General features: G+C 41.3%; 1 protein-coding gene across 1 annotated transcript in view; it reads right to left on the bottom strand.

Moving 5' to 3' along the window:
• The window catches only part of plxna4 (plexin A4), a 256,842-nt gene that overhangs the window by 194,541 nt on the left and 35,490 nt on the right, over positions 1-26,811 (bottom strand). Inside the window, exon 3 of the mRNA XM_028570912.1 lies at positions 23,432-23,614. Coding sequence (XP_028426713.1) covers positions 23,432-23,614 — 183 coding nt within the window. The remainder of the gene's footprint in view (positions 1-23,431; positions 23,615-26,811) is intronic.

Raw genomic sequence — 26,811 nt, 5'->3', positions numbered from 1 at the left:
TCTGCTGTAGTTTTACTGGTCACCTTGCTATTTTATAGTTGACGTGCGACTTTACATTCTCCTATGTGCTGATTTACTAGCTCCAGAGCCGTTGACAGACTTACTAGCCACGTTTGACATGCTAGCTAATTTAGCTCAAATTAGCTCGTGGTAGCTTAGACTGAGGTTAGATTTTTGTAGTATGCAGGTCGGGTTCGGGACTTAAAATACAAAAATCTATCTGTTTGTTCGGGTACACATTCAGCTGGAACTGAAGAACACACCAGAGTAGGCTTGTTTGGTAAGCTGTATGTGATGGCCGCATTCCTGCACTTATAAAATGCAATTCAATGTGGAAGTAATCCAAGTATTCAGAATACGTTACTTAGATTGAGTAACGTAACGGAATACATTATAAATTACATTTGTGGGCATGTATTCTGTAATGGAATATGTTTTGAAAGTATCCTTCCCAACACTGCCCATTAGAATCAGCCACCATTGCTTTGTAGAAGAAGCCAGACAGAGGCATTATTCACAAGTGAAGCAAATTCAAAACTTTGTTCATTCAAATAGGAAGGAAATCCTGCTCCATAGCTGCCAAATTCCTTCAAAGTGTTTCTACAAAGCATAATCTTTAGCTTCTGTATGCTGTTAATGGCCCAGTCAACTAAATCATAAAACGTTTTCTTACCAGAATGCTCCTCGAGTCATTTATTACTTCTATCCTCATGTTTTTAAATACACAGACTTGAACATTTTTCTTTTCAATTAGGGCTGAACGATTTTTGAAAATAATCTAATTGCGATTTTTTCCCCAAATATTGCGATTGCGATTCGATATTCGATTATTTTTTTAAGCTCTTAGTCTTCTGTATTATTCAACAAAGACAAACAAGAAATCATTGTATAGTATGAACAACACACAATTACACACTAGACAGTTAAATAAGTAAAAATATAGTATATATATATATACACATATACACATACATATATATACATACACACACACACACACACACACACACACACACACAGTAGTTTTTTACAGTGCACTGAGAGGAGCTGCCTCCAGCCCCTCCCCCTCGTGAAGTTGCGTGCCGTGTGCATGACACCGTCAACATTGCACTAGCTCAGAGCGGCTATCGTTACGTTAGTTGCTGGTGGTCTTGCCGTGGGATTAACTGTACTAATAAAACCGTTGAAATACCGCGGCCACGCTGCTGTGAAAGCTCCCCAAACCGTCATTTATCAGTCTGATTGATACCCCTCTCAGTGGCAGCTCCTCCACTCCATATCTTTATAACGGAGCTAACCGCTAACCGGAGCTAACCGCTAATCAGAGCTAGCTCGTTGCCAACCGAGCCTTCAGTTCTGTGTGACTGTATCCATTAACTGCATGTATGGACTCGAGCCTGAACAAAACCCTTAATTTTATTAAAATAGCTGTAAAAGATTTAAACTTCAACTCAGAATTGTTTGAATGACAGAGATCAGCTCAAGGTATGGTGTAGCGTTAGGGTGCTAAGTTGATGCTTTCTCTGCGGAGTGCAGACTGATTTGCTCTCGCGAGTCACCAAATCGAGACCAAATCGCAGCCTTTGCGATTAGGAAATCGCGTTTTAACATATCGCGATATTATCGCAAATGCAATTAATCGTTCAGCCCTATTTTCAATCAAAAAAACTGAATTTCTGACACAGTTACTCATCTTTTGTACTGAGGAAGAAATTGTGCACGTTTCATTCTTATCTATTCCTTGGAAGCAAGGTGTAACTGCAATTCACTTAACATTGTTTATGCAGAAAATGTAATTATGAAACCTTTTATGAAATAATTTTCTCCACACTCACTGTCCAGTCCCTCTATACCTTCATTAATTCATCCTTTCTATACTGATCTCTATCTCATCTTTACAAAGCATCACTAGCTCACACACTCAACATACTTGTCTGCCTTTTGCCGAATATGCTTCCACATCCTTCTCTATTTTACTCTCCCAAACTCTTCTCTTTTTAAATTGTATCCTCAAGTCTTCGCCTTGTTAATTCTTCCAAACAGAGGGAAACTTTGAAGTCGCTGTCCCGTAAAATAATATTGCACTCATTTCTTTGCCGCCAGACATGACACAGAGATACACAAACAAAACAGAGACGGGAGACAAAGGGGAAAAAAGAGGGTATTTTAGAGAGTAAAGATGAAAGGATGGTGGATGGTAGAAATGGGGGAAGGATGGTGGGGGTGTTTTATAGACACTCTCCTCCACTCAGCCCCCTGGATCATTTATCACCTGGACAGAGGCCCTAACAAAATACACATAGACACAAATGCACACACACACACACATGCACAACTCACAAAATCTCTTCAATTGTCTTTATGGGTGTTCATTTTTCGTAAAAGCACTTTCCCTGCTATGTTTGATACACAACATCCACAAGCAAGCATAAGCTTGTCTAAACAAGCATACAAACATATCCATGTTATATGCAAGAAGTCAGTTTCACAAGACAAGCTAAGATTCATGGTTTACCACTTCACAAGAACTGGTTTATACTTGTGTTCTGAGAAAATCTTTAACCTTAGCTAACACTCTTGAGTAATGGATGTTGGCTGGTTTCTAATTTACCAAAATATAATTAATTAAAAGTCTGTATGGATCAGTTTGAAAGAAAACTTAAATTGTAAATAATCAATGTTAGGAAATTCAACAGTATAGAAAACATGCTGGTTTTATCATTTACTTTCATCAAAACATTTGATGAAAGTAATTCCCACAGGAGGAGAGATGTTCTTAAGCCTGCAAGGAAATCAACTATTGACTGCCTACTCACAGTTCTATTGGCATGCAAATCTGCCACTGATTGACATAAATCATCTCCTTTGCCTGTCCAACGGTGAGTCCACAGTGCTGGAGTTGATGTTGATGATATAATGGTGGCGTGAGTGTGTTTATGGCATCCGTGTGCAGATAATAGTAAGACAAGTCGAGAGATACAGTAGAAGTCACTGTTGTATAAATAGCTGAGCTCTCAATTAGGACCTAGCCTTCTCTTGACACTTAACAGCCTCCATACCTGCACACTGACAACAGCGTCTATCATTGTTTCTGAGCGTTGAGATGAAGAAAGTACGCTGTGCACATCTGAATGATTTATGGTGTTGCCTTGCATGCTTTGTTATTGTTTTTGGTCTTGTACTGTATATTTATGCATGAATGTGTCATGGGCAGCAGCTGCCTTGTTGTTGTTTACTTCCACTGCAGCAGAATGCTCACCCTTGCAACTTCAACATGCATAATATGACATCACATAATTTACAAAACAGAGGGCCGAATTGTCCGTGCTTACTTCCCTATTGAGCCCCACAGAATCCCATAATAGTAGATAAAAAGTTGCCAGGCAACAAAGCCTAGCAACAGCAGCAGTCTAAATATGCTATCACTGTACAGGAAACTTGAGGGAAGAAATGCCTTCACTTTCAGCAAAGCAGGCATTTATTAACAGAGGGCCCAGGGAAAACATCAAACTCTACTGAAATGGATCGGCCATATCAACTGTAATGTAGACACAGATCCTTTTCCCACTGTATGCTAACACAATGGATTGCCTTTGATGAGTTAGTGTTCAGTGCCGACTCAGGTTTCTGTTGACACACGCATGCATGCACACACACACACACGGTCAGAGCTACAAGGGGATATATCCAAATGTGATGGACAAGGTGATTGCGGTCTGTGAGTACAAGGCAGATTTGGAACAATTTCATTTCTTAGGATCAATACTTTCCTAAACTACACTGAATTGAGCTACAACACAGAGGCGAGTCAGCGAAAAGAGTTAATAGTGTGTATATTATTTCTACTTAGCCATGGGCCTGCTGGCCAACAAGAAGAAGAAGACCAAAGCAGTTTACAGTAAAAAAGCTTCTTGTCCTAAAATGCTACACAAAGAAACAGACTACTATTAGTAGCAGTTAGGTGATTACACTGGCCTCAGAGTCCAATGTCTTAGATTATGACCATTTCTAACTAATGCAATTTGCTTAAGATTTAGCAATTGTTACCATGTAATCTAATCATCAGTTTTGGACATAGAGTTTTTACTGAAGTGAAACGCATAAACACAGGTGGATAGATGGCCTTAAGCACAAATACATCACCTCTATTAACTCCAGAATACAGTTTGGCACACTCTAGCCTGAAGACAAAATGCCTTTTTCTTTCAACTGATGAGTAATTTCACTCCTCATCCATAAATCAATTATAAATAATCCCCTGATACAGAGAATTAGTGGCCATTTAACATGAGGAAGCTAAGTGTTTGAGTGTGCCGCCGAGTGTGTCCCCATGAACACATCCATGTGTGTTTATGTGGGAGCAGTGTGAGGGATGATTTGTTTTAACTTAAAGAGTTTTACTGATGTAAACATTCTTTATTTTTGACTAAGGACAAAGTGCTGCATTAGAGAACAAGCTTGGAGTCTCCACAGAGAGCAATACAGAGACCATGGACATAATATACAGGGCTATATAGTCTATATCGATGACGTTTCATTTACGGGATTGTTCTCGTGCTGCCGGAGGTTCTGCCAGATGTCCCTCATTATCAGCCGGATGTCCCTCACCTTCTGCTTTTTTGTCTTGGCATTCCAAACTCTGGTGGATTTATGAGGACTATGGTTAACTGCTCCTTAGATCTCTGCAGGGTAAATCCAGACAGCTAGCTAGACTGTCTGTTGAATTAGAGATTTCTCTTGCACGACTAAAACAACCTTTGAACGTATACATATTCCACCAAAACAAATTCCTTCCCGAGGCTATTTTGCAGATGCACAGTTGCTCCATCCATTGCTTACCACCTCCCAAGACTATTGTGATTGGTTTAAAGACATGCCAATAAACCAGAGCACGTTTTTCTCCTATCCTGGAAGGTTGTGTGGACTAGCCAGACCCTCCTCTGCAGCGCTGTGGAGATAGTTCTGGCAATGCGAGACTAAGGGCTATATAACACTGAGTAGCTGTTCTCACAGTTATTTGCCATGGTGATGTTGCTAAAGCATCAACAGTTTAGTTAAGTGCTAAGTGTTAACAAATCTTCTCATGGCTTTCAACTTTTTGACCAATTATCCTCAGCATTTATTTTTCTCCTGAAGGGGGAGACGTAAAAACACTAGAGTCTACAATCAGTGAAGGGAAGGAAATTAATAATAAGACAAAGAAGACAGGATATAGAATTTGTCAAAAAGATATTCATGAGCAAAAAGAAGAACTGTTTTTTTTTTTATTTGCTGGCATTCTTCTGGGACAAATGAAGCCTAAATAACATTTTCCTAAGAGATGAGATTGCACCCTCCATTCCTCCTCCACATTTGCTCGTTTTGCTCATTTTGCATATCATCCAACATGCACCACCCCCACCCGCCATAACTCCCAAATTGGCACCTCAAGCTCATTATTCAACTACTGGTAGACATGTTGGCCTTATGTGCAAATCAGAATCTAGCAGCTGCTAGCTGGCCTGATGATCTTGAGCAAGGAGTATGGAATACAGGTTTGAACACAGGTAGAGATGAAGGAGGCAAAGCATGGTGAAATATCAGCCCAATAGGAGATCATTTGACTGACAATCATCATGTGAGGAAAGTTGCGAGGGGCAAAACAAGGGGGCAACAGCTCCTTCTCCATTCTTGCATCCATCACTATCCTTCATGCTTTCCTATTTCTTCATTCGTCTGGATAGAAGTGGGCGGGACTGATGTTTCTATTTCGAAATGTGTCTCCCTTGGCGTGTCTTTGTCGGCCAAGTCTGTAGCCCACGCTGTGTGAAACAGAGTGCCTGCCAACATGTTCTAACACACACAGTTACATCTGTGGTGTGCTAAGCCGCAAGGGAATCAAAGCCTAAACTGTAGGGCATTGTATTACAACACAAGGTACTAGTGAGAATAAATAGAGCTAAATCACCATCCACCTTTAAAAGCTTTTTAAAAATTAAAAATGTGCTGATGATGCAATATGATGCATGTTGTGTTTTTTTGTTTTGTTTCAAATATTTTGATTGTTGCAATTATGTATTTAATTTCATTTAAAAAAAAATCTCATGTAAAATGGTAATCCCAAAAAGTCTGTGCTCACCGCAGGGTTTGATCACATATGAAATCCACTGGTGACAACAGTTCCTGCTGAGAATGCACACACTGTTTTTACTTTTCTGGGACTGACATCACTTTCTATGTGGCTGCAAAGCTTATTGGACAGGACTTAAAGCTGACAGTTAAGCTGCTACTGCGGACAAGGGCCAAGCAATGATGGTGGCGGCAGAAGGAGAGGAGGACAGTGGTTTGGTTGGTTTGCCAGTTGTAGGAGCGGGCAGCTGAGACTAAATGGCAGTAATGGCCTAACGAGGAGAGATCTGGAGAGCCAAACCAGATGGAATGGCCACAGCCACGTGCCTTCCTGGCAAAGCTTCTGGCTTGTTAGCCAAACACAGACAGAGATTTACCAAAAGATGAAGACAAAAACATGGGTGGAATGTTGAAATGTTACTAAGGAATGTTGTCTCCTCTACATCTCAATTTTCTTTTTCCTTCCAATTTTTGGTTATATTACATTTTTAATGCACATTTTCTCCAGTCCTCTCTCTGTGCTCTTCTCGCCTCCTCTCTGCATCCTGCGTCTGCACAATAAACATTTTCTCTGATTGATATGCAGCACATTTCGTGACTAAGCTTTTCCCCCATTCATCTATGTGCTAAGGGCTTAGCTTTAATGAAAGGGGAGAAGTTGATTACATATGGGGAGCAAGAACTAGGCCTCCATCTCCAGGGAGGAATAGTAGACGAGATGCCGCGCTGAGTTTTAGTCAACAATGAAAGCAGACAGAGAAAAAAAGGAATTGGGGTTGGGGTGTGTGCACATTGAGTGTCCTTGGAAGTCAAATTTCCCAGGGTGCTCAAGTTTCAGGAATCAAGGAAGTGAAAAAAGGGATAAAAATATCCACAGTGTTGGCTTTTTAGTGGATTCAGGCAGGTAATAACACAGATACACTAAAACATGCATGCACACACACACCTCTCTCAGCATACAGAGATGTGTGGAGTTGCAGTGCTACTGTGATGGGTAACCTATTTCCATCTTTGACTATTATAGAATTGAACAGTAACTGGACTGAGGTTGTGCAGGGTGATGTCTTGCTGGCAGATAATATGTTGACAGATAAGAGATGGTATTCCCAATGCTTTTTATGCTTTTGCTCACAAAAGCATTGTACTGCACTGTACAAAAAGGATCATCTTTCTCTCGCAATTTCTCCCACTGGATCATTTCCAATTTATTTTGAGCTACATTAGAGGAAGGAAATAGGAAGCAGACACTAATAGAATCCCTAACTAAACTTATCTGACAACTTCTCTCACATCATGCTGAGTGTCTCTGCTCTTATCGTATATTCTATTATAGTGATGAATGTGTATAAGAACTACATACCCTCCAAATAACTACATGCACACACATAATAACACTGTAGATATGTTCTATTATCCATGTTAAACAAACCACAAGTCTAGTCTTACAGCATGGGATGAATATCAAGCAAGAAAGAGCTGGTACTTGCTGAGAGATAAAGAGAGTGAAGGAGAGAGATAGAGGGTGTGCAGTGATTGGGTCTCACTTGCACCTGTCAAAAGGTGTCACAAGTTTGTGCTAGTGATTCTGGGCTCAGGCAGTATAGCTAAACAATTAATGAAGAGTTGCACTGGCTCCCTCTCTGGATTTTAGTTGGCAGGAGTTGATGGTGAAAGGGCTAGGGAAAGGGAGGGGGCGGGCTGAGTGAATGTCTGTGTGTGTGTGTGTGTGTGTGTGTGTGTGTGTGTGTGTTTGGTGGGGGTGGGGGGGGGGGGGGGGGAGAGGGGTGACACAAATGACAAATGAAAAAAATATATATAATACTCATCAGTCAGAAAGGAGATATGTTGCAAGTGCTTGCAAGCAGGTTAGCCATATAAAGGCCAGAGCTGGACATGTGGCATAATGGCATATGTTCTCAGAAATACTTATGACTTCCTTAAATGTATACACTAGTAAAATAAAAAGGATATATTTTTCAAACAGAAGTATTGTCTAAATCAGCTCAGCTAGAAACCACAAAGTTAAAAGACTAATATGTGAAGCCATATGCTTCACAATAATCTGCCTACAACTGTTCCACTATAAACGGCACACTGGACACTTTTAGCACTATAACATTTGATAACAATGACAATCAATTCAAACCTCCTTAGATTTCAGAACTGCATACCTCTATCAGGCTATTTTTTGTTCCATGTACTTAAAGATTAAAGGGCTCCTTGTTCCAGTGCTTTTCTGCCTGTTTAAGATGTCAGGTGCACACGTCATGTGTGTAGGGCTAGGGCGGAAACTACATCAGTTTGTGTGTAACTGTGTTTAAGTTTATTAATTTATATAGCACTTTAAAAGTAAACATTTTTAAAGTCTTGCACCAAAGTGCTTCACAATGACGATATATAATACAATAAACAAGCAAGTTTCCTTTTTTTGTTTTTTTCATGACCGGGGCACAGTCAACATGCCATGATGGGCTGATCTGAGGGGTCTGGTGGTGCTGAAAGGAGCGAGACCATGGAGGGATTTGTAGACAATTAAGAGGGTTTTGAAGTTTATCCTAAAGTGAACAGTGAGCCAGTGTAAGGATGGAAGGACAGGGGTGATGTGGTCTCGTTTCTTTGTCCTTGTTATAAACCGGGTGGCTGTGTTTTGGACTAGCTGTAACCAGGAAATGGTAGCTTGGGAAATACTGAGGTAAAGGGAATTACAGTAGTCCAGCCTGGATGATATACGTAAGTGCATGAAGGATTCTTTCTAGATCAGAGGGTGATAGGAAATGTCTAATTTTGGAGATGGTTCTGAGTTGTAAAAAACTGGACCTGACAATGGAATTTAACTGCCTGTTAAAACGGAGACTGTGTGTGTTAAGAATCAGTCATTTTAAACAACATGCATGGGTGTACTTGGGTGACACACCTTTCATCCCATTCTGTGTAAAGGTGAGATTTAGAGAGAAAGAGGAGGCAGAAGACGGGAGGAGCACTTTAAGCTGACTCAGGCCACTGATAAGTCTAGACATGATGAGAACCTCTGTGAACTCTAAGCTACACAGAGATTACAGAGGTGTGATGGCAGCACAGCTGCTACTGTAATATAAAAGACCACACCAACCCACAATCAATATTTTAAAAAGGTGAGGTTTTTTTTACCAATTCTGCCTTATTCCTTAAAAACAAGGCGACTCTAACTGCAGATTGGCAATTACCATTCTGTGTGTGCAGCAGGAGGGAAGGAAATCCCATAAGCCTTTGGGAGCGCTGGTGTAGCTGAGATAAAAATCCACTTATTAAGGTGTGTGTTAAGGAAGGGAAAAGAAAGGACGAGGAGAGGAGGTAAGAGGAAAAAAAGACAACTGAGAGGATAGGTGTGCAAGATTACAGATGTTAATTTCTCTTTCTTCTCTTACTTGCATCTGCTGTCTTTTAATGTCTCTTCCAGCATTCCTCTCACCATCTCTCTCCCCCTTCCATCTCATTTGTTTACTCTCTCAATCTCTCTCACTTTTCATCTGTGCTGTCATTGTGTCTATGAAGCAGCGTTGGTACCGGAGGCACACTTCAAAGTCTTGATGTCAGACAGCCAGACCCAGGGACCCTTTTAAAGATGTTTATGCTGGCATCTGCTTAATGGGCGAGTCAGAGTAATCTAAATCGCAACTCACTGACACCACTGCAGCTACATTAGAGGGTTTGTGTGAGCATGTGTGTCTGTGAGATGAGTGGGAGGATAAGCTGAGCAATATTAGAATGTGCAAATAAAGCAAAACAAACAAACAAACAGGTGCTGGGAGATGCAGCTGATGTTTGCAAGAGACTTAATACATGTGGAGGCTAATGGAAGCTTCCAAACACAGAATATCCCAACATGCACACACACACACACGGAAAAGAAATGAGTCATTCATATACACCTCCCATTCACACATTCACATTTTCCATCTCAATATACCTGCAGTCTCAACAGGTTTGTATACACCAACGTACACGCAAACAAACACAACCCCCTCGACAGCACGCACTTCCATCTGCAGTCTCACAAGTCTCCCTTGCAGTTGAGCCTTGCTACAGAGTGCAGCCTAGCCTCCCTGACTGGCTGCTAGCATTTACTGCAGGGAGGAGAGAGAATGACCCAGTTGTGAGGCAAACTATTCTCTGCAGAGAGAGAGAGAGAGATAAAGGGAGAGAGAGAGAGAGAGAGAGAGAGAGAGAGAGAGGAGGTGGAGGAAAGAAAAAAGGTGTGTGGGGGCACTAGTCGCCCCAAGATACTTATGGCTACAGGCGTGCGGAGAAGGGGGTAGTGAGAGAAGGAGGAGAGGCAGAGGGCTTACCTGCAGTGGTCTGTCCTCTACAGCTGCACAGACTCAGCTATAAATCACAGATACTTGGAGAGAGGAGGTAAGTCAGAAAGGAAAGGATGGAGATATAGAAGAGAGAAAGGGGTAAGAATAACAGAAAGAGGGATGAGTTGATTCTACAAATCCAAAGAATGAGTTATTGTAGAAATATGGGTGCTGCATGCACTACCACTGATACAAAATAGGAAGAAATTTGATCTGCTTCAGCCAGTCATCCATCAATGATTTTGAGAAAATCCATTACACACAAAGTGATGAAAGTTTGTGTACAGTGGAATGAAGAAGAAAGAGAGACATACTCGACAAGGAGAACATTACTTTGCTTCTGATGAACCAGCCTCAAATGAAAAGAACATGAAACTTCACTTATCCTTGTTCATCATTAACCTTTAGTTATGACTCATTGATGGGTTAGGGTAAACTCTGGCACTCTCAGAGTTACTGCTAGCAATGCATCCACCAAACACACTGTGTGATTAGTTGCTAGACAATGTATTGATTTTCTACTGCTGGAGCACAAATTAGCAATCGCCATGCAATGATTTGGTACTCGCACACAAGGCACAATGCCAACGCATGAAACAAAATTGAAATGATAATGAATGCGCTGGAATCTTGTTGGGGTGCAGTAACTATAAACTTTTTCTATACCATTTAATTAATGATAAATTACCTTTAGGAATTTTTAATTAAGTGTTGGAGAGCACATGCCTTCACAGTCTGCTACACAAGAGTAATTAATGCCAATTGAAGCGCTTCTTCCAATGTACAGAAAAAAAAGCAGTCACGTCTTCCTTCAGCAGCAGCCACACAGAGGGTGATTCTTAACTGTTCAGCCACCTTTGACATAAGTAGAAAACTGTGTAAAAAGAGGAAGAAAGAGAGAGAAAGCTTGGACATAATTACCTACCCATTTGCTGGCTTGGCACAGACTTGCTTTGGCTGAAGCATGTTAATAGTGATGCTAATTAACTGGCTGAGCAGATCTAGGCTTTAAGGGTGAGCTTGACAGGCGAGGTAGAGAGAAAAACTCAGATGTGTTGTATGAGTGTGAACACTTGAGAGATGTAACTAAGCAATTATCTTATGTCATCTGAAGCATGGCTGTGTTGTCAAATGACTATGTCAACACAAAACTATATTTCTCCTGTTTTAGCTTCTCTGCATTGGCTTCCTGTAAAATACAGGATTGACTTTAAAGTCCTTCTCCTGACCTACAAAGCCCTAAATGGTCTAGCACCATCTTATCTAGAACAGCTCTTAGTACCTTATTGTCCCACTAGAGCTCTCCGCTCCCAGAATGCAGAGTTACTTGTGGTTCCTAGAGTTTCCAAAAGTAGAATGGGAGCCAGAGCCTTCAGCTACCAGGCTCCTTTCCTGTGGAACCAGCTCCCAGTCTGGGTTCGGGGGGCAGACACCATCGCCTCATTTAAGAGTAAACTGAAAATTCTCCTCTTTGATAAAGCTTATAGTTAGGTTAGATATGGGTCTATGGTGGAGTGAGGAGTTGCAGCGTCCGCCTAACCCGGCCCACCTGCTTCTCTTCGTAGTCATCAGATTTATTGATCATATAATCAATAATATAGTGTGAGTAGAGGGGGGCAGGCCAGTACAGCCTCTCATCAATGTTTTCATTTGTTTCCTTTTGTATGCATCCTGTCCCAGAACTGCTTGTTACTAACCTAGCTCTGGGGAGTTTACTCCCCGGAGTCCTTATGTTTCTTCTTCGCAGAGCTACGCTCTGCGATTCCCTTCAACGCCCGGCCGCGTCCTGCTGCGTCTGCTACACCCACCCGTGCTCTGCAGCGCCACGTTTCATCCCGCAACGTCCTGCTGTGACATGAACTACAACGACTACCTTCAAAGTCACTGTTCCACTATTTTCAATGCAACTATTATCGCTTTCACACCCCCAACCGGCCCCGTCAGACACCGCCTACCAAGAGTCTGGGTCTGCCGAGGTTTCTTCCCAAGAGGGAGTTTTTCCTCGCCACTGTCGCAATACAGATAGCCACTTACACACAGATAGTGGCAAAATTTCAGTCTTAGTATTACTTGATCTCAGTGCTGCATTTGATACGATACATATTGCTTGACCGATTGGAAAACTGGGTTGGTCTTTCTGGCTCAGTACTAAAGTGGTTTGAATCCTATTTAAAGAATAGGGACTACTTTGTGTCTATAGGTAATTATACATCTGAGCATACAAATATGACGTGCGGAGTTCCCCAAGGCTCAGTTCTGGGGCCTCTTCTGTTCGACATCTACATGCTTCCACTGGCTCAGATTATGGAAAACAACAAAATAAGTTACCATAGTTATGCGGATGACACACAAATTTACATAACCTTATCGCCAGGGAACTATAGCCCAATACAACAATTAAATAAGTGCATTCAACAGATTAATGATTGGATGTGCCAGAACTTTCTTAAATTAAATGAAGAAAAAACGGAGGTGGTTGTTTTTGGAGCAAAAGAGGAACGATTGAAAGTCAGCGCTCAGCTTCAAACGACAATGTTAAAAACAACAGACAAAGCCTCTTGGTGTAGTCATGGACTCAGACCTGAATTTTAAAAGCCACATTAACATAATAAAAAAATCAGCCTATTATCACCTTCAAAATATTTCAAGGGTTAAAGGACTTATGTCTCAGCAGGATCTGGAAAAACTTGTCCATGCTTTTATCTTCAGTAGACTTGACTACTGCAACGGTGTCTTTACAGGTCTCCCTAAAAAATCAATCAGACAGCTGCAGCTGATTCAAAACGCTGCTGCTCGAGTCCTCACTAAAACCAAGAAAGTGGATCACATCACTCCAGTACTGAAGTCTCTACACTGGCTTCCAGTGCCTGAAAGAAATGATTTCAAAATACTTTTACTGGTTTATAAATCACTAAACGGTTTAGGGCCAAAATACATTACTGATCTGCTACTACATTATGACCCAACCAGACCTCTCAGGTCGTCTGGGACAGGTCTACTTGTTGTCCCCAGAGTCTGAACTAAACAGGGGGAAGCAGCGTTCAGTTTTTATGCTCCACATATCTGGAACAAACTCCCAGAAAACTGTAGGTCCGCTGCAACTCTCAGTTCTTTTAAATCCAGGCTGAAGACATATCTTTTTAATGTTGCCTTTCTTTAAATAACCTATTTTTAACTGCTCTTTCTTTAAAATTCTTATACTGCACTGTACATTTTATTCTTTTCTTTTAATGATCTTAAATTGTTGTTAATTGTTTTAATGCTTTGAAATTGTTTTTAATTGTTTTCTAACTGTTTTTAATGTTTCATGTTTCATGTAAAGCACTTCAGGGAATTACTGTAATTGTTGGGGCTTTGTAAATTGTAAATTATAGAGTGTGGTCTAGACCTACTCTATCTGTAAAGTATCTCGAGATAACTCTGTTATGATTTGATACTATAAATAAATTGAATTGAATTGAAATTGAAAGCTATATAAGTGCAAATTTGTTGCTGAAATTATATCTGGGATGGTTGTAGATTTTAGTCCAGATTTGTTTACTTCTCCTGTGGTTGCTTCTTTGCTTCCACCATACTCCTTGTCAGTTTTTCAGTGTAGATCAGGATGCCTATATGATGTGTGCAGTACATCTTTGGAGGCAGCAGCTTTTATTACGAAGCCAGATTAGTGAGCTAGGAGGCTAACTTTGGGCTTACTGTAACTCAGGCTTTCAAGAATTACAAAGCTGGATTCATTTTAAATTAAAAGGTGATGACCAACATGGCTAACCTGCTCCAGTCATTTCATGTTCAAGACCAGAAAAAAATGATTAATCACCATTCTTACCATTCTGACAGGGCACAGGCAAAACTACTGCAAAGTCAAGTGACAAGTAATAATGAGCACAGTGACATTGAAACAGATCAGCAGAATAACATTGATTTGCATCGTTTGTCCTTCTTTATGACTTTAAATGTTGAATATTTAATAAGTCACTCTTTAAATACAATTTGATAAAGACTTTAAATACTATGATCTGGATGTGTTGATGTTGAAAGTGATTGTCTACTTAGTTCTCACATACTCCAACTCCTTCCTGTGAACATGCTTGTAGGTTCATTGATTAATCCAGGGTTAACAGCATCAGTTATAAACTAAACTTTTTAATACACAGTAAACCGTGTTAGTGAAAACAGGTAACCCGAAAGAGAGCCTGTCAAACTCGCTTTGTGATATGGGCCACATGCCTGCCTGGCAAAGCCACCCTTACTGTGAAGCTTGTAAACCCACACAGACTGCCAGGTTTTCTCACTGAACAGCCATACACCATGTAAATTAGAATATAAAGAAGGGGAAGGAAGGAAGGAAGGATAGGATAGGATGATATACAAATAAAAGCATAGGGAAGAGAGAGAAAGAGAAGGATGCTGTGAAGCCAGGAAGAGGCAGAGAAGGACATAGAGAAAGGAGTAAAAATAAATGAAATGGTCAAAATTAAAAAGAAAGAAAGGGGAAAAGAAGGGAGTATTTGGTGTGGGTTTGTTGTTGCAGCTTGTTATTCAAACCAATAATAATAATAATAATAATAATAATAATAATAATAATAGACCAAAATTATGTTGTAAGCAACTGGATCAGCCTCATTAAAATTTCTAAATTATAAGCTTTACAAAAGGTAGTAGGACAACTGTATTGGACTACATATGTTTTTGTATGCTATGTTCATCTCATGTACACACAGAGTAGATGTAAACATATTTTAACAGTCAAAACATGGCAAGATTGCTGCAGTCTTTCATTCCAAACAGGGGAAGAGGTAATAAAAAAAAAACATAATAAAACAAAAGTCCTTTGAATTGACAAAATACTGTTCTCCCCCAAGGTATAAGAATTCTGAGATTTCCTGCTGAAGGACTAGACGAACCATCCACTGAGAAGAGATAAAAAATGACAGTCGCAAATTATACTTGTGATCAAAGCACAGCAGCCAACCTTGTCTTAACCCTGAGCCAGCAACACATCAGAGTCAACTACAGTTCAAACTGCCAGGAAACAGAAAGATCAGACTGAAGTTAGGCATTTCTCTCTCCAACTTCTCTGCTGGCTCAAGCCTTTCAACTCTCATCTACACACTGCAGAGAATAGCCACTCAAATCACTCACAGCTCAATAGGCTGCCACATACTGGTACTCTTCTCAATAGGTGCAGACTCACGAAAGTGAAATGAATATCAAACTCTATTTCACCACTCACCCTCTCCTCCCATCAGACTGTCTCCCTTTACCCTTTCTCGACATTCTCTCCATCTCTGTAACTTTCACCCATCATTCTCGCTCACCAATTTTGCCCTCTACACTCATTCAGTCTCTCTCTGCCATGCTCTTCTTTCTGTAGCTGTTCACCCACTGTCTTCCTGCTACCAATGTCAGAAAAGATCTATGTACATAAATGAGGCAGACAACAGATTTCTACAAGCCTTCTGTATGAATACTAATTCAATTTCAGAAGAAGGTTGGAAAAATGTAAAAAAAATTATCCTGCAGCGTAATATTTTGGTTGACATTCCAAGGTAGTTTAAATTTTACTATGACCAAGAGCTGGTGCAGCTAATCAGCAAGTCAGAGCAACATAAACAGCATCTAGGATGTGACACTACATGGACCATGATTCATAGCTGGAGGCTCACCTTTGTGACAAATTTAAAGCAATCAAGTGGTTCTGACTTAGTGTGTGCAAACATGGTGTCAACCTGCAGGGAAACAGCTGGTTACCAAGGTTGTGTGTGTGTGTGTGTGTGTGTGTGTGTGTGTGCTATTGCGCTGCTCAGCCCCTGGCAGCTCATCAATTATAAAGGAGCCCTGGAAAGGAGGGATAAGGCCAAGCTAAAGCAATGGCATCTATAAATACACACCTGAATGACACGTGTGAGGTGAACAGCTATTTTTGCATACGACCACGTACGCACATACATGAAGGTTGGGAGCCAAACGCGCTGAACGCAAAAGCAATTTCATCCACCATATCAGGGCACTGTGTGTATCTGTTGAGTCAGGCAGGCACAGGAGTGCAAAGTGGCTGCTCTTTACTAACCTGAGCACCATGTGATACTCTTGTCTAAATCAGCGGAGAGATTGCTTTCCTCCTCTTCCCTCATGTCTTTCATCAACTTAACACTTTCTCACTGAATGGCCAAATGGAAATGTTGAGGTGTATGTGTGTGTGTGTGTGTGTGTGTGTGTGTGTGTGTGCATGCAGGAGTGCAGGTAAATTCCTCAATGGTCTGGAAGACATGCCCCATCACTCCCTGGTGGCCCCTTGCTTTCCGCTTCTACCTTACTCTCTGTTTCCATGTATCTCCAACTTTTCATTTTTCCCTTGGATAATTTAGCCCTCAGTTTATCTCCGCATCCATCCATCTCTATTTTCTCTCTTTCACCCTCACCATGTGTTGCACATTCTATCTCACAGAAATATTTTTCCTTTCTGCATCTCTCCATCTGTCTTTTCTGTTTCTCCATCATGCATTCATCTAACTAACCATCTCTCTTCATCTCCTCCTTGTCTTTTTTCAACTCTACATCAGTTTCATCCTCTAAACCCCTAAACCGTGTCAGTTTCGCTGCACCCCATCATTCATTTCCCATCTCCCCTCTCCTTACCTTCCTCCCTCCAGCTCTACCCCATATCTATCTAAAGGGAATACTCAGGCTTCCTAAATTAATTCTACATGGACTCTGCCTGCTGCCCAGTCAGACCGCCTGGTTACTGGATGAGGTGTTTTGTGTTGGCAGGTGGCACGGCAAGTATTGTGGGGATGGTGAGCACACGAGGTAACCACTATCTTCTGATCCTTTTCCCAGGCCATTACTGGACTTTACTTCTCATTAGATCCTGTAATGTTCTGCACATAATTTACTTATATATACACAGAGACTCAAATACATGTATGACACACATAGACAGATTTACTAACTCCCTAAATCTAGAAGAGAAATTGGACTTTAGAGGGGACCTAAGCAAACATGTACACCAAGCAATCACCAGAAGAAGATGTATGTGAAAACAATTTGTCAGAAACAATGGTGTAAAAAAAGAGTCTAAGAAAAGAAGCATAAGGTGAAGGAGGGTGGTGGGGGCTGCCGAGGGGTTCCCACTGATTCCCCTTGGCATGCCTTTCTATCTCTACAACAAATAGCAGAGCGAAGCTGTGTAACAGACAGCAGTTAACACGGCGAGACGAAAACACCAACACATTAATACTGTGTGTTCAATCAGCCTTATAGCCGTGAGGTAGACAGCACTTGTATACCAGTCCACTATCATCAGATCAGATCATTCTAATGTGCACTCAGTCCATTGTATCAGCATAATGTCTACACTGTGTGTGCAGTACTGTAAGCTTCCCTGGGAATTAAATACATGTGTACCACAATATACTCTTAGATGTGTGTGTGTGTGTGTGTGTGTGTGTGTGTGTGTGTGTGTCCCTGTGTTGATGCCTTCTATCATGTGTGTGGAACAGCCTGTGCTGCCATGGCAACTCACGACTGCTTTAGTGTGTGCTGCGCAAGCTGGTGTGGGAGCAGACACACACGTACGCACACGCGCACGCGCACACACACACACACACACACACACACACACACACACACACACACACACACACACACACACACACACACACACACACACACACTACCAAGGCAACTAGGAAGACTGCTGAGGAATACTTAACAGTATGGAAACATTGACATTCTGGGGAGACTGCCTGAATGCAGCAGTGGTTTAGACCACTGGCCAGAATTTATCGACTACTGGGTGGGGTTGTAATGGCTACTCGTCAGGGTGATAGTAGCAGTGTGTGCGAGTGTGTGCACCTGTGTTCAAGAGCATTGCATTTATAGCATAACAAGGGTGGGGTGGGGGCTTAAATCATAAACCACTGTCCACACACACGCACACACGATGCCTGTCCATCCTAAAGCATATTTCATCATTAGCTCTAAGCAGTTAATCCTCTGCTCCACTGACCATGGCTCAGGTCTGCCCATTTCAATAATCTGCATCTGGGGCTAACCAACCCATTTTAGACACACACGCACAGACAAGCACACATACACGTGCAAAACAAGGACACAATCAACCCAGAAAGCATATGGGACTGGTCCAGAGGAATAAATACCTCACGTAAAAAAGCCCTCACACCCACAGGCATGTACATCTACCCATCCATAATCTATTGTGCCAACAGCAAAGCCAGCAAGCAGAACAGCCCCTGTTCATTTATTAGACAGGGAATGCCACAGAAATGCAATGTTAATTGTGATTGTAATTTAAATGTGGTTCTGCCATCTAAACTATTGTTACAGTACCTGATTAGACTGCAAGGTTTAAATTGCTACTTAGCAAACACAATTGATACATATACTGTATTATTTTTTTCTCCGTTTAATTTATATTGATGCAATGGTGTAAAATTATTTTCTCTGAATCTGCTATTTAAAATACTCAACCTGAACAATCTGATATTGTCCGTAGAAATCTTTAAATACAGAAGAAATAACCTGAAGAATGTGTAAGAGTTTGACCTTTCCCTTCCCAACAACAAGCATTAACCATCCAGTGTCGGAATTGGCCTGTTTCTGGCTTATGCCATCTCCCTGACAACCTTAAATGACAGATCTCTCTGTCTCTACACTACTCCTGCAAGCTTTAGTCTTCCTATTCAAGAAGCTAATATAGCCTTGCAAACTACCATTGATTCACCTTTCTGTCTCGCTCTCAATCTGTCATGTCATTTTATGCTCTCCTTTCATTTTCTTGCAAATTTTTCCTTCTGTATTTTCTTCTCCATCACTTCCCTCCTTTTTCTTCTCTTCTCTTTTTGACTGGAACAGATTGAAAAGTAGTGGCTGTGTTTAACAGATGAACAAATTGTCACATCCTGCTCTTTGCCTCTGGCCAAATACTGACAAATGCTCTGTGGAGAAGTTGTTTTCCTTTCTTTTTTCTTCTTCTCTGTAGTATCACTCCAGGAAGCATGCATATGTCCACTTTTACAGACTGTACCTTTGGCAGTGCCTGTATACTGGTGATATCTAGAACACAGAAACACACTCACACACACACACACACACACACAGACAAATACACACACACACACACACACTTATCCTCAGCTTCTTTGACCTCACTACCTTTGCATGCCATGTCTTTGTCTATGTCAAGTTCAAGGTTAGCTGCTCATTGTATTGAGCGCCAATGCTCCCCCATTGGGACGGATAGAGTGGAGATGCATTAGCACCTCGGCAGGTGGCCCTCAATCTCATCTCTTCCCTCCCTTTTTTCTCCACTTCTATCCTCCACATCTCCCTCTAGTCCTATAGTCCACCTCTCCATCTATGGCCCCACGGAAGTAACTGGCCAGCCTTTGTCCAACAGTGTGTACGTGGGTGTAAGTGTTCATTGTGCAATTGTGTGCAGTGTGAGTATCATGCATGTGTGTCCATACAGACGTGTACCTCTCATGCTAATGTGTAGTCTGACCAGATGACCATAAACTAAACCAAAGCCTGCAGGGGGTTACAGCTTTCCCCTTGACCTGCTGCTGTGCACTGACCTGCAGTAAATGGGTTTAAACCTTACCCAGCCACAGCCTTTTATCTCCATCACATCTCCATCTCCACCTTAAGCCACAGACCAACGCACACACAAACTGACCGACAGACAGGCTGACAGAAGGCATATGGTCCATTCACTTCCAATGGCAGGAGGTAGCCATCAAAGAGCTCTCACAGCAACTCCACTCAGCCATGGACAGATAGACGCAGGGAGGAGGGAGAGATGAAGGGAAAAGGAAGAGGGAAATTATGAGGAGAGGGCAAACAGAGATGGAGAAAGGGAGGGGAAGCAAAGAAATAAGAGTCTGATGTCTGGTGAAAAGTAGAGAAGAAGAGACATTCTATCAATTCAAAAGAGCTAGAAGTGAGGTGGAAACAAAAAGAGTGAGGAAAAGGCATGGAGGTGTACAGATCTGTGTGATGTGAGGGGTTTTATGCCTTGTGCGAGGCAGTAAAGGCCAAGCATGGCTGTAGCTGTGGGTATGTACAGAATTCTACTGATTCGACAGCACTGCCTTTTGTGCTGACAGGAGGGTGTTATGAAATTCAGCTTAGACTGTGTCAAAACGCACTTTACACAACACAGCCACTCAGCCATCAGCGACATCTAAGGCAAGGGATGTGTGTGTGTGTGTGTGTGTGTGTGTGTGTGTGTGTGTGTGTGTGTGTGTGTGTGTGTGTGTGTGTGTGTGTGGTCTTGTACTACTTTGTGAGGAGAAACTTGAAATTGATAGAACATGAGGGCAAAGTGAGGAAATTCCTCAAAGAACAATTTGAGAGTGACACATTGTTTTTTTTCCATTGGTGAATTTCAGTTTCTTTCCAGGCCAACCTTATTTATTATATATATATATATATATAGTATTTAAGGAAATACAACCATGTCCGTAGTCTGGTACACAGGTCTCAGGTTATACTCACAATATTTTACTTTCACCCCCATTAAACCACATAAAACAATTTAACACACAAATTTAATTTAATTCACTCAGCTTCCTGTCCAGCTCAATTTCATGATGTCATAAATACGAGCCAGTAAACACTAACATTTAGCTGACCCAAACAACATTGCATTAAAGTCCATCCACTCTCTTTTACCATAATGTTTATATTTATTTAGGGTGATGTGTTAGTCAGAGGATCATAAATAACACTGGAAAAAAACAGAAAGACTGAAAGACAGTGTGTGAGAAAAGAAGTGAGAGAAAGGAGGGGGTTGAGTGATGGAACAAGTAAGGTGGAGGAGTGTATATAAATCAAAATCCATTAGCCGAGGGGTTATAAAGTCACTGATGAAGGAGGTGGACTGAAGCTCAGACCTTTTATTGTCTTGTTGTTGTCTTTTATTGCCTGTGATGTCATCTAATGGTATACAGTTAACGACAGGGGAGGGGAAGTATGTACATGGGAGGGGAGGATGGGGTTGTAATGGGGCTGTGTGTGCATGTGTGTACGTCTGTGTTGACACACTATATTGATCCCCTTTTGTCAAAGATGGTGTGTCTGTGGAGTTTCTTTGCCTGAATATACCATATGTGCACAATCTGATCTCCATTCATGTCAAGTTTGAATGAGAACAATGTCAAAATCCTGCAAACACGATTCTCTCAAGTGCCAATATGTGGCTTTGAGAGGGATGTCTTGAGAGAGGCCAACAGAAAGAGGAAGAAAAGCACAAAGATAACAGGAAAAAAAAACATTCTGAAGCAAAAACAATATTCAGAATACCTTGAAAACAACTTATTATACTTTTAACACTCAAAGCCACTAAATCTCACCTTCATCATGATGAGCAGTAGCTATTAAATATGATTACATATTTCCCCTGTTTGAAACATCTGCTTATGTGTTGATTATACAACATGGAGAACCGGTGTCTCAAACACTCTGCTCTTATACAGAACAAAAAAAACACAGACAGGGGCCATAATCACATGTAAAAACTAGAACTCCTGTCTGCCTGTGTATCAGTAAACAATCCCCTCTCAACATCAGTTGTTTGTGCTGGCCTCAATCACATTTTTATTTAACTTTTTCCACTCTGTCGGTCTTTCATTTTTCTCCCTTCAACCGTCCCCATACAAACTTTCTTCCTCCCTTTAAGGCATGCAGCATTTCAGGAATATAGTCCATCTGTCCAAAATCTCCCCTCCAGCTCAACCTTCCTCTGCCTCCCTCAGTCACTCCATCCTTCGCTTTTCCCCCCTCTCTGTGTGATGATGGTTTCACCAGGCCTGTGAGGCTTACTGCCCCAGAATTAGTCTCAGTCATGGCCCTACGATATGTGTGTGTGAGTGCGAGAAAGTGGGAGTAAAAGCACAGGAGCTACCACCCTTCTATCACACCTAGCAGCAGTGCATCATCGCATTAGCCCAGAAAAGGGCTACCACACAAGGGAGGGCACCGGGGCGGAGGGGAACCTAGGGTGGAAGCAACAACACGCCAAAACCCAGCTTATCCAGTGCTGTTTAACTCTGAGGAGACAAATCTTGTTTAGCCAAAGGCTTTGCTGTCACACAGTGTGACATGTTTTTCAAGAGAGAGACAGTTGTGGTAAAAGATGTTCAGAAAACACTATGGCAACAGTCCATTTTTCAGGAGCTTTAAAGCCATCACAGCCCATAAAATTACTAATAATGTAATTATAATCTAGATTCCATCTATCTAAATTGCCAATAACTACACAAAAATGCAAAAAATGGTAAATTGTAAAAAAGAAAAGTTTATTCCACTAATTCATTATAATGCAGCTAAATAAATCACTTAAATTATGTAGTTCATCCTATTCTGATCCCTCAATTTGCCTCAAGAAACAGATAAGAAACTTTGTCTAATCGATTCTGCAACATGCTGATCTGTGTTGTCTAGCAAGTTCTGCAACATGCTGATGTGTGCTACAATCTGCCCCCAGGGCTCTGGATTTTATACAAGTCCAAAGTGAAGGAAAAGTACAGCGCATACTCCTGATACTGGGTGTATACGAGTGTATGTGTGATATATGGTGCAATGGATGAGGAGGATGTTGAGAGATACCAGATAGGCTTGGCTCTAGGAATAAAAAACCCTCAGGGGCTCTCCTGATCCCCCCCCCCTCCTCAAAACACACACAGGCACATTCAAATTCTCTCCACAGTGAAGTACACACACTTCTTCCTTTCACTCTCCCTTTCTTCCATGCACACACACATCTCTTCCCCCCTGCAAATGCAGCCGACTCAGCTGATTTGCCTGAAAGTCAATCTGCCTTACTACTACTATCCTTCCTCCAATCCAGCAGTCCCCAATTCCCAGCCCTTTCTCCACATTTTAACAGAGAGAAACCAAATATCTGCCTCCATCAATTCAGCAATCTCTGCTACTCTTCATTCTGTATTCCTGCTCCTTACCTTCTTGACTCGTCCACTTTTTGTGCCCACAAAGACCAGCGAGTGGTTCTTGTACACATACGCAATGACAGAGGTCATTTTGTCAACGGCGTCGGAGAAGAGAGGCTTGCCATGCACCATCTCAGACACGCCCAACGGCGCATTCATGTCGAGGCCACAAAAGTCATCATCGATAGTCAAGAGCTGCAGTGGAGAAGAAGAAGAGAGAATAATACATTACAAATCATATTCAGTTTTTCTCAGTTTTCCTCAGAGAGCCTGACAGCAGTACTGAGCATGGTTATCCAGATATAAACCTACATCTGGTCTGATAAACAGCAAAGAGTGAACTCAAGATTAATGAAAATAAGAATCACTATTTTGTGTGTGAGTGTATTTCTGTTAGGGATATATATGGATAGTGGGGAGGTCAACAAAAGGAGAAAGTTTGTATATGAGAAATATGTGTGAGAATTTGTATGCATGTGTGCGTCTACTGGTTCGCATGCAAGAAATGTGGAAAGAAGTAAGAGAGAAATGAAGATGGAAGAAGACTGCAGTCAAGCTCTAGCTCTGTAATAGTGCTGGGGGCTGCTCTGTCAGGCACAATTCCCCACGTCCAGCCACTGCAACGGCAACTGCAGAAATGCCAGTATGGCAACATATTCAATGTGAAATGATTCAAAGTGAACAGAGTGAAATACAATAAAAGAAGTGCTGCATCGTCACACTGAGGCAAATCTCTGCAATGCATATATATATATATATATATATATATATATATATATATATATATATATATATATATATATATATATATATATAAATAAATAAATCTGAATCAGAGTGGGGAGAAATACATGCTGCTTTGATTTTGCCATTAAATGCAGATGGGTGTGTTTCATGTATTGTGCCTCTCTACATTTTGTGTTTGCATGCATGTGTTTTATCCTGCCGGGGGGGGGATATTCATACCAATCACTGTGGGCAGAATGACTTATGGGTTTTGATAAGAGAATAATGGAGCTGGGGATTGGTCATTATTCTGTGTATGGATGGATTTGAAACACTGGGTTTAGGACTGAAGCAGGCGTCACTCTTGATTAATAGCTTAGCAATGTGGTGGGTTGCTGTGGGGAGAGAGGCCTTTAACTTCTTTCAAAATGCACAAAAAAACAGTAGTAAGGGGAGATTGTGGGTATGAGTTATGAAACACAAGCATTACTGTAATGACTATAAAAAGCAACTTCTTGTGGACTGATCTGAATGTTCAAATGATGCCCTAGTTACGCATTACGAACAGTACTGGTCTTATATAAATGATTAGGTATGCATCTGTTGATAACAGATAATTATAAGCCAAACACAAGGTAAACTGAAAATAAATTAATGTTTAACAACAAAAGGAACATAGCTGGCAAAGCAAAACAAGAAATGGTAAAATTTAACGTTTAGCTTATGGCAAATTACTTGGGCCTTACATATATGCTTCCTTTAGAAGAAAACGGTGACTATGCACCGATAAAATCTTGGCTTTCATTTGGATGAAAACCTATCGAACAGTTTACACTTCACGCTTCTACAGCCTAGTGGTTTGAGCTGTCAGAGGTGGGGTGCTCTGGGGGGCAGAGTGTCTTTTAGTTTAGGTTTTATTTTCCATTTTTCCTCCTGGAAGTGCACCCCCTATAGGCTTTCGATCAATCTTGCAAGCAGCAAGTGTCTCCTCACAACCTTTCACTAAAGGCCATCATCATCAGAAGCCTCAGACTGAGCCACAGAAGAAATATGAGGTGTGCGTTCATTAGACAAATGGAATATGGCTGGTTGAGGCCACAATGAGCTTTAGGCTATAACATGGGGTTACATGAAGTGGCATGGATGATCAATACTGATGACCTAAATTTGGGTCAAGATTATGTCATGTGGTTGGAGGGTTGAGATGAGGACAAAAAGGAGCAAGGCCAAAGACAGGTGAAGAAAGGAGAGATTATAGATAACAATGCAGACTGTGATACCCAAGAGAATCAACAAAGATGAATATTGGTGCACAAGAAAAAACATATTAAAGTGGAATTTCTTTCTCTACCCTCTCCTTGCCCTTCTCCCCCTGACCTTTTAGAATGAGCTGTTGTCAAGAATGCACTCTCTACAGGTCCTACAAGTCATGTGGTGGCTCACTGCTAGATAAATGGTGCTCTGATGACAACCAGGGTTGTTCTGTGAAATCACAGTAAAATATCTTTCTGGTTTGCAGTTTTACTGTAGCTGCTAAACCCCGCACCCTTTTTGAGACAACTCATGATCAACAGAATTCCTCCTCTTTTCTGATGTACTAACACCAACACCGATCTCTACTATAGTGTCAACTTGCTGTATGTTTTTTCTATGCATTCTTACTATGCATTGTTTTTGTGACATAAAAACACACCTTCTCCGTGTTGCCATCAGTTATAGAGGAGCCTTATTGTCCCAGGGTTCAAACGTTAACAGGGGCCATCACAAGCAAAATGTAGTATTTGGAGCCTCGATGATTGAAACAGCCTCAAAAGATAATTAAAGGTGCAGCCATTTTTCCCAAGATTTTTCCAAGACTTTTCCAAAAGAGTGCGTGCGTGCGTGCGTGCGTGCGTGCGTGCGTGCGTGCGTGCGTGCGTGTTTTCATCTCTTGTTACTGACATATGCTGTATTATTTCAACTGGTTGCCAATCACAGCTGCCATCTCTGTCCCACATTCTGCAATCTCATGAAATATACTTTGTCCGTCAGCCCTTTCAGGAAGCAGACACATTTTCATTACGCTACCACCGAAACATGACATTTGTAGTTGTGATGCCATAGACGTCTCTAGTCAGAATATCAAATAATATCAATGTAGCCCTTGACATTGTCAGCCAATAGGACACTGCTGTCACAGCATCTATTACATTGTATGCCCCTTTTCTTTCTCTAAACCCATTTTATTAATACATTTTCAAACGGAGAAGGCTTCCATTTTTCACTGCTTTTTCTCTCTCAACCATTTATGTCCAACTTCTGATGGCCAACCATTGGCAGACATTGCCTACATGTAGCCCTTGAGGATTACTTTTCATCTTCTTATTCTGTCTTTTACTTTAAAATGATCTCACTCAAGATACTTGTATGCACAGATTTGATTTATTAACTTCTGCATAGACACAAAATATGAATTGTTGTAGGACTTAACAAAATGTTCAGAGATATTTAAAATACATTTAAGAGTAAACTGAAAACTCTCCTCTTTGATAAAGCTTATAGTTAGCTCTGGGGAGTTTATGTTTCTTTTTCGCAGAGCTATGCTCTGTGATTCCCTTCAACGCCCGGCCGCATCCTGCTGCGTCTGCTGCACCCACCCGTGCTCTGCAGCGCCACGTTACATCCTG

The sequence above is a fragment of the Perca flavescens genome, chromosome 23, assembly GCF_004354835.1.
Source record: "Perca flavescens isolate YP-PL-M2 chromosome 23, PFLA_1.0, whole genome shotgun sequence".
NCBI classification, from domain to species: Eukaryota; Metazoa; Chordata; class Actinopteri; order Perciformes; family Percidae; genus Perca; species Perca flavescens.
This window is presented reverse-complemented; position numbering and strand designations above follow the sequence as displayed.